Source organism: Labeo rohita, unplaced genomic scaffold (assembly GCF_022985175.1).
Source record: "Labeo rohita strain BAU-BD-2019 unplaced genomic scaffold, IGBB_LRoh.1.0 scaffold_72, whole genome shotgun sequence".
NCBI lineage: Eukaryota > Metazoa > Chordata > Actinopteri > Cypriniformes > Cyprinidae > Labeo > Labeo rohita.
The window spans coordinates 415,647-428,034 of NW_026129656.1; the positions used below are offsets into that span (position 1 = coordinate 415,647).

Sequence of the window (12,388 nt, forward strand, 5' to 3'; positions counted from 1 at the left end):
GCACAACAGATGTAATGGCTGTAGGTGACTTAGCAACATATGAAACCATGCTAATCATTTAGTTGAATATTAGCCTGAATTGGTTAGCTAGCTAGTTTTTTTTTTTTTTTTTTTCCCAAAATGCCAGCTATGGGATAAAGTGAGCCAAATGCTGTGGGGCAAGTTGAGCCAACATTTTAACTTACCCCACCGTAAGGCACTGAAGTTCAATTAAATCTCTGAAGTATAAACTGGTATTTTATTGTGATAGATATTATTTGTAGTTTATTTGATAGTGACCTCCCACCTATAGTCTCTAATGGCCTGTTTGACAATGCAGAAAAGCTACCATGCCAAGAATCTTTTGACTAAAATGTTTATTAATTTCAGTGATATTTATTCCTTGATTCTAATTCAGTTTTTTATTTAATTTTACTCAACAAACTGTTTAGTCTGTTTTTGGGAAGGTTAAAAATGTGTCAACGTACTGTTTCAGAAATGCAAAAAATTGAAAATGAAACTTAATTTCATTGGTTTTACTTTAAGTTAGCGTTGAGAAAATAACTATGACTGTAAAATTAGATAAATTTGATTAGTAAATTAACTTTTAGATGTAGTAAATCATCTTTAATTTTCACATGGGTTTAAAGATTTAGTCAGATTGTCAGTTTAAACCCAGATGGTGCATCTTACCCACTAACTCGGGTCAACTTGCCCCTAACCTGGGGTAAATTGAGCCACAGGAACACCTTTTTATAAGAAGCCATATCTTGATAACCCTTTGTCCTAGATACATTCAGAAATGTTAAAGGATAGGAAACATCCTAAAATTACTTTAGATACTTTCATTGCACTTCTGCCTCATTTTCTCTTATCTTGAGGACAACAGAAGTGAAAATGGCTCATTTTTCCTACAGGGTTCCCACACATTTTCCATTTCAAAATTCCATACTGTTCCAGACTCAAATTCCCAAACCTCTCAGATTTTGAGACCATATTTAACATAAATGGTTCATAGAGCATTATTTTCAGCTTTCAGTTTGGTTTATAAAACAGTCATCTGTAAATATTTTTATTTTCTCAGGGTGTTTTTTTTTTCATCATCGATTTTTCTCGACATGACAGCATACAGACAGCCCCTAAAATAAATACATTTAAAAACAACAAGAACAACAACAGGCTTTTACATGCACACAAAAAAACCTTTTTGTGCCCTGAAGAAACTATTCACTTGCACATGCGTTTTTTTTTTCATGCTTACGCATTACAATTTCTAGTTATATAACCTATTTCCTTTGAGCATCACTGAGATCTTTCTATGAGTAAAACAAGAGCATGAAGTCAAGTCAAGTCAAGTCACCTTTATTTATATACCGCCTTTAACAATACAGAATTGTGACAAGGCGGCTGTACAGTATTAAATAGGAAACAGTACATCAACAATGCCAAAGGCAACATTAAACACTCACATTATAGGTAAAGGTAGTTAATCAAAAACAATAAAATAAAATGCAATATTGTGTTAAGAGAAATTGTCCCCAACTAAGCAAGCCAGAGGCGACAGTGGCAAGGAACCAAAACTCCATCGGTGACAAATGGAGAAAAAAATCATGGGAGAAACCAGGCTCAGTCGGGGGGCCAGTTCTCCTCTGGCCAAAGTTCCCGTGGTCTTGTGCCGACAGCCTTCTAGGCGATGTGGTCTTTAATGTGGATCCGTCTCTGGGGCTCATCTAGTTGATGTGGACTCCGCTGACATTCAGGGCTGTAGAGGTCGTCTCTAGGTGCTGATCCACCGTCTGGGCTGGGTTCGGACTGGATCCGGGGGACTGCAGTGACCATCTGATCTGGATACGGACTGGATCTGGTGGTTAATGTGACCTCGGAATAAGAGAGAAACAGACTAATATTAGCGTAGATGCCATTCTTCTGACGATGCACCGAGTACATCGGGTGTTATGGGAAGTGTTCCCGGTTCCGGTTGACCTAATTAGTGCAGCCTAACAATCCTTTAACGGATTTGAATTATAAGAATGTGGATTTGTTATGTGTAAGCAAGGTTAAAGAGATGGGTCTTTAATCTAGATTTAAACTGACAGAGTGTGTCTGCGTCCCGAACATTGTAGGGTAGATTGTTCCAGAGTTTGGGTGCTAAATAAGAAAAAGATCTGCCGCCCGCGGTTGATTTTGATATTCTCGGTATTATCAAATTGCCAGAGTTTTGAGAACGCAGCGGACGTGAGGGACTATAATGCGATAAGAGCTCACTCAGGTACTGGGGAGCTAAACCATTCAGGGCTTTATAAGTAATTAGCAAGATTTTAAAATCTATACGATGTTTAATAGGGAGCCAGTGCAGTGTAGACAGAACCGGGCTAATATGATCATACTTTTTGGTTCTAGTAAGAACTCTAGCTGCTGCATTTTGGATCAGCTGGAGTTTGTTTATTAAGCGAGCAGAACAACCACCCAATAAAGCATTACAATAATCTAACCGTGAGGTCATAAACGCATGAATTAATGTTTCAGCATTTGACACTGATAGCATAGGTCGTAGTTTAGATATATTTTTGAGATGGAAAAATGCAGTTTTGCAAATACTAGAGATGTGGTTTTCAAAGGAAAGATTACCATCAAATAGCACACCTAGGTTCCTAACTGATGACGAAGAATTGACAGAACAGCCATCAAGTATTAGACAGTGTTTTAGGTTATTACATGAATGCACATGAATTAACAGATCTACCTTCTCAAAATTTGTCTTTTCGTATGGTAGTACCTCTAATATCAAGCCCTAATGTCCAGTACACATCCTCTGTGGTGGCACAGAAACCGTGTCACGAAGTGGGCTAATGGGATAAAATTTGCCAAGTACAAGGGTTTATAAAAAAAGTGTACAATTTGGCTTTCATTAGAGCAGTATGGCATATATGTAGAAGAAACGATGCTTATAACCTGTATTTTTAATAATGAAAAAGTGCACCTTGAATTCATTCAGTCACATTTTGACTTCGACTTCTTGTGCAATAAACTTATTTTCAATAAATTCTTAATTTTCTATTATAAAAAAAACTACATAGGGGAAAGGTCTGGAAACACATACTTTTCCATACTTATTTTTCTATACTTTTTCCAGACCTGGAAAATACCTAAATCAAATTCCATACTTCGTAGGAACCCTGTCTATTTGGAAGATAAATTCATTTATCTGTGCAAACAACGATTGTACTGAATAGTATGTGATTCCTCAGTGTAGTACGGTAAAAAATACCGATCTCTGATTCGGCAATTCGGCAATTCATTCTTTTTTAAATTAGTTTTTTACTGAAATGGCCAAAGAGTTTAGCAAAACACAAAAAGAACTGAATCATTCAGCGAACCGGTGTGAATCATTAGGAGTCGGACAGTTCACTCACGCACGCACTGAATCGTTTTGGGCGGTGTTCAGAGAGCGCACATTGAAAGACTTTTAAAATGTATTGAAACAAGCCCTGCAAAAATGTAAGCAATTTTAAACCGGTTGAGGACGCTGTACCTCTGCAAGAAACGTCCCTGTTGTTTTCCAATAAGGCAAAATAATGATTAGGCCAATATTTAAAGTACGCGAGGCTTCATTATGGTCACGTGATGCCTGTTACATTTCTCAGCGCTTTACCAACATGAGACAATCAAACCGCTTAAGATTATTAAGGAGTTAATTACCAACAGAGGGTAATGTGTTTAAAAGATTACACTTTTTAGCGTGCATAAGTCTCTGAACATAACGTCTCGTGCGCTTCCTGGAAGAACATCATCGGTTTCATCTTCCGCTCTGGAGGAGTCAGTATCCCGTCATGCACCGCTGTTTGAGCGGCACGGTACATCAACGTGTTCTGACTCAGGACATGCAGCGCTTTCATTGATTTAAAATACACCATCAACTCTGTGTCGATTTTAAGTTTATGAATTGATTTTATTTGAGCTCTGTTTGAAAAGCGGGAGCGCGCCTATTTGAGCGAGATGTCTTTGGTTTGTGCTAGTAAGTGAGTTTGTTTCTGTTAGCATGAGTGATTAGCAATGTGCAGCGTTAGCCATTGTTGTGCTACATTAGCAGAAACTTTATCTATGAGAAACTACACTTTAATGGGGATGCTTTCTTTGTTGGCTGTGCTGCATTTCAGTAAAATATACGCGAATGAATGCAAAATGTGGGAAGTACCCGCATGCTTGTGTCTGAAGCTTGAGTTATATCTTGTTAACTTTATAGTATAGTAGCAACCAAAACATACCAATGATTTAAGGGGGGAAAACGTGAATACAAGACTACTTGTTGAATGTAAATATTAGATAATATCGTATTATAAGAAACATTTGTTTAACAGTGGTGGACTTATAATGAGGTGTTTTCTGCTGGAGAGGAAAGAGAATTAATATTTGTTAATTTGAATGCATCTTATTAATTGAAGTCTTGTTCTCTCTCCAGTTTCAAACGAGGTGCCAGAGCACCCCTGTGTCTCTCCTGTTTCCAATCAAGTGTTTGAGAGGCGTCTGATCGAGAAATACATAGCGGAGAATGGAGCCGACCCCATCAATGGACAGCCACTGTCTGAGGAGCAGCTCATTGATATCAAGGGTACAGAGGCACAGATGACACTGGTTTAATGGAAGGTTCAGGTGCTCTATGGCCAATTCCTAATGCATATATTTCTTTATTTTTAGTGTCTCACCCCATTCGACCGAAGGCTCCCTCTGCCACAAGTATTCCTGCAATCCTTAAATCTCTGCAGGATGAGTGGGTGAGTTCGTTGACCTGACTGTGTGAAGAATAAATGCATGATGTTTTTCTCCATCATTGAGTTTGTCTCTCCTCCAGGATGCTGTAATGCTGCACAGTTTTACTCTAAGGCAACAGTTGCAGACGACTCGACAGGAGCTGTCTCACGCTCTCTACCAGCACGATGCGGCCTGCAGAGTCATTGCTCGTCTCACAAAAGAGGTCACTGCCGCCAGAGAAGGTAAGAGTGACAAAATTGTGCTTTTTGGATGTGCTGATGGTACTGTTCTTTTACTGACGTGTTCATTATTCTGCTTGCAGCTTTGGCTACACTCAAACCTCAAGCCGGACTGGTGGCTCCACAAGCCGCTCCTGCTTCTCAGCCTGCTGCTGTGGTCAGTAATTCCCAGATAATTTATGCATCCATTAGAGTTAGAATAAAACAATCTGTTTCACTTGCCAAAAAATTTTTTGAATGAATCATTTGGACCAATGGTTCAGTGCCAATTGACTAACTGCCACCAGCTAGTTTGTTGTTTTGTATTACTACTGTATGTTACTACTATATATATATATATTTTTTTTTGTTTGTTTTTTTGTTTGTTTGCTTTTTTAAGACACATTTCCTTATCATGAAAACAGCCATGGATGCTAGTATAGCAATAAAACAAATTCTGAAATCCCATCTGGCCCCAATAATCAAAACCGATCAAGAGAGTCTAGATGATTCCTATCACCAGCATTTATGGTTCAGTCTACTTGAAAATTTTTTTCTTTTCTTTTTTTTAAATATATTTAAACCGTTTTGACATCTTAGGGTGCTGGCGGAGAGGCTATGGAGATCAGTGAGCAGGTCGGAATGACTCCGGAGATTATACAAAAGGTGCGTTGAAACAGAAGTACCACATGGCTAAATGTTTTGCAATGATTTCATTGCATGTGAGATCACATTTTCAAAGCTAATGAAGCTTATCATCTTTTTTACAGCTCCAAGACAAGGCCACCGTCTTAACCACCGAGAGAAAGAAGGTGAGGATTTTGTGCTTTCTGCTTCATGCTTTTTTTGTTTTTGTCACTGTTTGTAGCGTTATGTACCTTCATAATGAACTTAGTTTTTTATATTGCTTTGTTTTTTGTTTTTAGAGAGGAAAGACTGTGCCAGAGGAGCTGGTCAGAGCAGAAGATCTCAGCAAGTACCGCCAAGTGGCGTCCCATGCTGTAAGTGGTCAATAAAGGTTTTACATTATTCACTCTAGGAGTTCCAATTTACACAAATTCAAATGATCTTTTTTTTTTTAATTAATATATATATATATATATATATATATTTTTTTTTTTTTTTTTTTTTTTTTTTGGATGAACTTTTTACACTTCAGAATGAATAATGATGCATATTAAACTGCATTATTTTATTCCTTGCCTTAAAAAAAAAAAACATTGACCAAAACAGTGCCGTTTGATTAGCGCTTATTACAAAATTCAAAACAATAATTGTTTTGACAACTTTTTAATGTGGTGCGACAAATTGTTGTATCTGCATTAGCTCAGTTGGCAGCGCATAGTGCATGTGAACGGATCATCTCTCTATCTTTACTATTTACAATTACGACACAAAATAAGAATTAGCATTAAAAAAAAATGTTGGAAGACGCAGTACAGCTTATTAGAATGAGTGATTACATGACGTGGCACAGTTTCAACTGCGGAGGAACATCAGTAAAACAGATTGTGAACAATGTCATGTAATGTCCATAAACAGTCAGAAAAATAACTCCAGAGAAGAGCATTTTGGAAAAGTCTCTCTAAATGCATTAAACAGCACACACATCTGACAGGCCAAGCCTTGTTAATCTTTATATTTACAAGTTTGTTTAAAGCGCACAATGTAAAAAATTCTCATGCTTTGGATAACTTGAATCATTCACTTTTCTCACAGCAGCTATATTTCAGATGCATTTTTACCATTGAAATGTTTGTGACTGGTAGATGTTTTCAGAGCACGGATGTGATTAATTGATCATTTTTGATCATTGATAATTTTTTGTTGTTCATTTTCATTATCCTTTAGTTGTCATGGCCTTTTAAATACTTATGAAAGAAATATTAATTAAATGGTTAAATCTTAAATTTTAATATCTCTGTTACATCCCATGTATGTGCATGCATTTTTGTTATTGCGGTATCATGTTAGCTTGGTGTTTCGAGTTTTGAGTTGACTCTTCTCACGTTAAACTATTTATTAATTTAGTTTCTTCCTCCTTAAATAGGGTCTTCACAGTGCCAGTATACCAGGAATTCTCTCTCTGGATCTCTGCCCAACAGACACCAACAAAGTCCTCACCGGTACTATTACATTATGATTACACACATACAATTTGATCAAATCAACAGATTTGTGTATTTTGTATTTTGAACATGTCTCATCTGAGCTCTTGTGATCAGATATACGTCAACATATTATCCCTAGTGTTACTGTATGTTGATGGCACTCTGTTGCTCGCATATGCACTGCCACAAATCTTTTTGACATGCTTTCCCCAGGTGGTGCGGATAAGAATGTGGTGGTGTTTGATCGTCGAGAGGAGCAGATTGTTGCCACCCTCAAAGGCCACACCAAAAAAGTCTCGTCTGTCATCTACCATCCTGCTCAGGTAGGCCGTTACTCTTGATTTTCATACTTAAGCGCATTTCTGGCTAGTCTTCAGTTCTCTCATCTCTCTTCACTTGTTGTTTGTCAGTCGGTGGTGTTCTCAGCTTCTCCAGACAGCACTATCCGTGTGTGGTCGGTTACCGGGGGCAACTGTGTGCAGGTGATCAGGGCCCACGAGGCCAGTGTTACCGGCCTCTCTTTGCACGCTACCGGAGACTACTTACTGAGCTCATCTGAGGACCAGGTAACAGACTGATGGTTGAGAAACAGCACACAAGCAATGCATAAACATCATGTTACTACTAACATGTGCTTCACAGTTTTACCTCCTTTGTGAAAATCTTTGTCTGTCAGCCTGTAATGCATTTAAAATGTGTTTTGTAGTACTGGGCCTTCTCGGATATCCAAACTGGACGTGTCCTTACTAAAGTCACTGATGAGACCGCTGGATGTGGTATGTATATCTGTATCAAATATGAAGTATATATTCATCGTTATGTATAAATATATAAATATTTCCTGCATTATTTATAAGCTTATGAACTGAAAACTTGCTCTTAATTTTTTTTTTTTTTTTTGATCATGATGTTCAGTTCAATTAGTTGTTTTCAATGTATTCTAAAATATTTCTTGTGTTTGATTTTCTGATACTTTGGTGGTATGTGATAAGTCTTTGTGAGGGCAATGAAAACAAAATTGCAATTCCTCTTTCTTCAAAAGTACAAAATGACAAAATCATCAATGGAGCTTAAGCAGAGTTACAGAGAAAAGAAATATAGTTTGAAAAAATGTGTACAACCCTTAAAAAAAACAATAGAACAGAACAATAATGTAATATAATATAAAAATACAATATACTTATGATTTCTTAATCTGTAATTTACATTACATTTGCATTTAGTCATTTATCCACAGCGACTTAAAAATAAGGACAAAAGAAGCGATCAAAACCTACAAAAGAGCTATAAAATGCAAATGCTATGACAAGTCTCAGTTAGCCTAATGCAGTACATGTTGCAAGATTTTTTTCTATAATAAAAAGAAAACCAGTAGATAGAGTAGAAAAAGACTAGGGAACGCTAGTGTTAGAGTTGTTGTGTTTTGTTTTTTTTTTTTTTTTTTCTTCAATAAAAATAAAAGAGTCAAAAGAATGGAGAATGCTGGCGTTAGAGGCTCTTTTTTTTTTTAAATAAAAAAAAACTAATAGATAAAGTAGAATTAGCATAGGGAGTGCTAGAGTTAGAGGGTCAAATAAAGATGGAAGAGATGTGTTGTTAGCCGATTCTTAAAGATGGCTAAGGAATCAGCTGCATGGATTGAGTTGGGCAGGTCATTCCACTAAGAGGGAACAGATAATGTAAAAGTCCATGAAAGTGATTTTGTGGCTTTTTGGGTTAACACTGTAATGTGCCATTCACTTGCGTAATGCAAGCTTTTAGAGGTCACGTAAGTCTGAAGTAGTGAATGTCGGTGTGCAGGGGTGCAGAGCCAGTGTTTGTTTTGTAGGCAAACATCTATGTCCTGAATTTTATGAAAGCAGCTGTTGGTAGCCAATAATGTTGTGATGACTTTAATGTGCTTTCTATATGCACTGCTGTAGAGAGAAACTATTTTTGGTCCGTATCGCCCAGCCCTATTTTACATTTGACCATAGGTGTCTTAAATACTGTAGCAGTAGACTAGTTGTACATGCTCCGTTCATATTTATTTAATGGAAAATGTTTAATTTTTAACTAGATTTTACTGTAATATAATACAAAAATGGCTTGGATGAAATGGCACTACTTGTCTGGAAAAAAAAATAAAAATTATTTGGGCATATGAATATGTACAACATAAATGTAAATCATTGAATATCTTTGAAAGGCAGAAAAATATAAAAGTATGTATTTTGTTGGCTATATTGCATAGCCCTTAAATTTTGTTTATGATCGCATATGAAAAGGTAAAGCCATTCTTTCTTCCCTTCAGCTCTGACCTGTGCTCAGTTCCATCCCGATGGTCTGATTTTCGGCACTGGCACGGCAGATTCTCAGATTAAGATCTGGGATCTGAAGGAGCGGACCAATGTAGCCAACTTCCCTGGACATGCAGGTCCTGTGACGGCCATCGCCTTCTCTGAGAATGGATACTATCTGGCCACTGGTAGGTCACATGACCCTGACTTGGGAAGGAAAGGGACTGGACTGCACTTCAGTGTGTGGTCTACTGGATTTCTCAAGTCAAATCACATTTATATATATATATAGTAACAAATCATTTTGCAACATATTTTTTCTGTAAAATTACCATTTCAGCTGTAAACAGCTTTACAGATGGCAATAGCATCATCATTTAGCTCAATTCTGTTCTCATCCAATAGTGTTAGTGTAGTTAAATCAACATTACCAATTGTTAGTTGTCTTTTAAACTCTTTCTACCTTCTTTGTTTGACATTTAGGTGCTCAGGACAGTTCACTGAAGCTGTGGGATTTGAGAAAGTTGAAGAACTTCAAGACAATCACTTTGGACAACAATTACGAGGTCTCCTTGCATAGACCACAGATGACTGCCATGTGTTCATCATCTGTTTGACACTGTTTTATTATGTTTACTGAAAGCTTTGCTAATATTTCCGCTTTTTTTCCCTATAGGTTAAATCTTTGGTCTTTGACCAGAGTGGAACATATCTAGCTGTTGGTGGATCAGACATAAGAGTTTATATCTGCAAACAGTGGTCTGAGGTTCTTAACTTCTCTGGTGAGTTGAGTAAAAGTTCTGTTTTGCCATTCCATGTGTATGTTAAGGTTTGCTGTCTTATGAAGTAGCTATTAAACTGACTGTTTTTTTTCTTCTCCTTTTAGATCACTCTGGTCTGGTGACCGGTGTGGCTTTCGGTGAACATGCTCAGTTCCTGGCTTCCACTGGCATGGACAGAAGTCTCAAATTCTACAGTCTGTAATAGAAATGGAGAAACTTCAGGGGATGTAAAACAGGATAATTGTTTTCCCACAGCAAATGCGACTGTCAGTAATAAATTGTGCATGTGTATACATGGATATACATTCACTGTCATATACATTATTGTAGTGATGAATTCCTCGGACACATACAGTATACCCGACTTTGAAATCAGTAACTTCTCTTTTGTCAGTTATTGTTTCAAGACAGATTTTGGCAGATATGGGTTGATTTGAGCTCTTTTTTTTTTCCTGTCTACCTTTTAAGCTTTGATTGTAGACTGGTGAACTTTGTTAGTGTCCCATGACTTCTTTTTTTTTTATCCTTTCGTGGACAATAACAACAAATGTGAAATAGATTCCAATAAAGTTGAAATTGTTTTTATTTTCAGCTTTCTTGATTCACTGAATGTACATTTGCACCTGCATCTGAGGTTGTTTCCATGAACTGATTAGGAAATTGTTTGATCTATTCAGGATACAATCAGAGTGGTTGAAAGGAGCATTACAGAGAACAGTGACTTAACTCAGGTGAGGTGGACAATAACAGCCATGGCCAGGAAGAGCTTCATGAGATGGTTAGGATGATTCAATTTTTTAAACTTTAGTTACATTATTTATAGATGAGAAAATGAGCCATTAATATTTTGATTCACTTTTGCAGGGAAAATATTTTTAAACTAACACTCAATATCATGTGTGAAATACATGAAATTTTAAGGTTTCTAAATTATGAGCATGATTAAAATAATTAAATGAACGATTTAACCAAAAAACATGTTGCACACAATCTACTACATGCCCTTGGTTGTCTGACTTCAGTAGCAAGTAAAAGGTTTAGTATGATTCTAAAAAGCAACTTTATGTGCCATATGTGTCTTTGCTGTGAAATATCTTAACTTTTTATAGTGTTAATAGTACTTCAAGTAATACTTGTAATGAATCATTCAGGGTTTGGAAAAGTATGGAGCTTGATTCAAGTATTTTCCAGGTATGGAAAAAAGAAAGCAGAGTATAGAAAAATTATGTGTTTCCAAACTTTTGCCCCTATTTAGTTGTTTTTTAATAATAGAACAGTACGAATTTAATGAAAATAAATTTATTGTACAAGAAGCAAGGTTTCTTGGCAGCTGTTTTTGTGATTATTTAGTGATGGTAAGTACGACTGAATGAATTCAAGATGCACATTTTCATTATGCACAATTCAGGTTAATAAGCATTTTGGGTTTCTTCTTACTATATTCTTAGCACTGTTTTACATAGCCTCAGGGACCTTTGCAAAAATAAAAATATAAAGACTTTCATGTTCACACAAGAAACCATTAAACTTGGCATATAAGACAATGCACACGGATCCACCTATTGTGCCGTCAGCCCATTTCGCAGTGTGGTTTTTTTGGCCACCACAGACTATGCTTTAAAGAGACCTAAGACCTTGAAATATGGCATACTGCCCTAACAAAACCCACATTCTAAACACTTTTTTTTTTTTTTTTTTTTACAGTACCAGTTTTTTTTAATAGACCCTTGAACTTGGCAAATGTTATGCCATCAGCCAAATTCATGTAACGGTTTCTGTGCCGCCACAGTGGCATTGACCATTAGGCCTTGATATTAGAGGTACTACTATAACAAAAGCCAAATTTTGAGCAAGCAGATCTCTGTTAATTCTTGTGCATCCATGCTCTCATTTTATTCAGTAAGATGGCAGTGACGCACAAAGAAAACTAGAATATGAAACTAGAAATTGTAATGTGTAAGCATGCAAAAAAATTCCCATGTGCATGTGAATAGTTTCTCGAGGGCACAAAAAAGTTTCTTGTGTGCATGTAAAAGTTTGTATTTTGTATTTATTTTTTATTTTGTTATTTTAGGGGTTCTGTATGTTGCCACTTTAAAAAAAAAATCAGTATATTTATATTAACATAAAAAATATTTAAAAATTAATAAAAATTAAAAATATTTATAAATCACTCTACTATATACTACATATAAAGCTGAAAATAATGCTCTATGAACCATTTGTTAAATATGGTCTGAAAAACTACTGAGAGGTTTGGAAAATTAAAT

At 36.4% G+C, this 12,388-nt stretch overlaps 1 protein-coding gene across 1 annotated transcript; it reads left to right on the forward strand.

Moving 5' to 3' along the window:
• Positions 1–3,742: 3,742 nt before the first annotated feature.
• prpf19 (pre-mRNA processing factor 19) lies at positions 3,743–10,703 on the forward strand. The gene is made up of 16 exons (XM_051104444.1): positions 3,743–3,994; positions 4,439–4,588; positions 4,675–4,751; positions 4,829–4,970; positions 5,051–5,124; positions 5,547–5,612; positions 5,717–5,758; positions 5,873–5,947; positions 6,997–7,072; positions 7,271–7,380; positions 7,468–7,623; positions 7,764–7,833; positions 9,351–9,524; positions 9,820–9,902; positions 10,013–10,118; positions 10,223–10,703. Exons 1-16 carry the CDS (start codon positions 3,976–3,978, stop codon positions 10,318–10,320), a joined length of 1,518 nt encoding a protein of 505 aa, XP_050960401.1. The 5' UTR covers positions 3,743–3,975; the 3' UTR covers positions 10,321–10,703.
• The last annotated feature ends 1,685 nt before the right edge of the window (positions 10,704–12,388 follow it).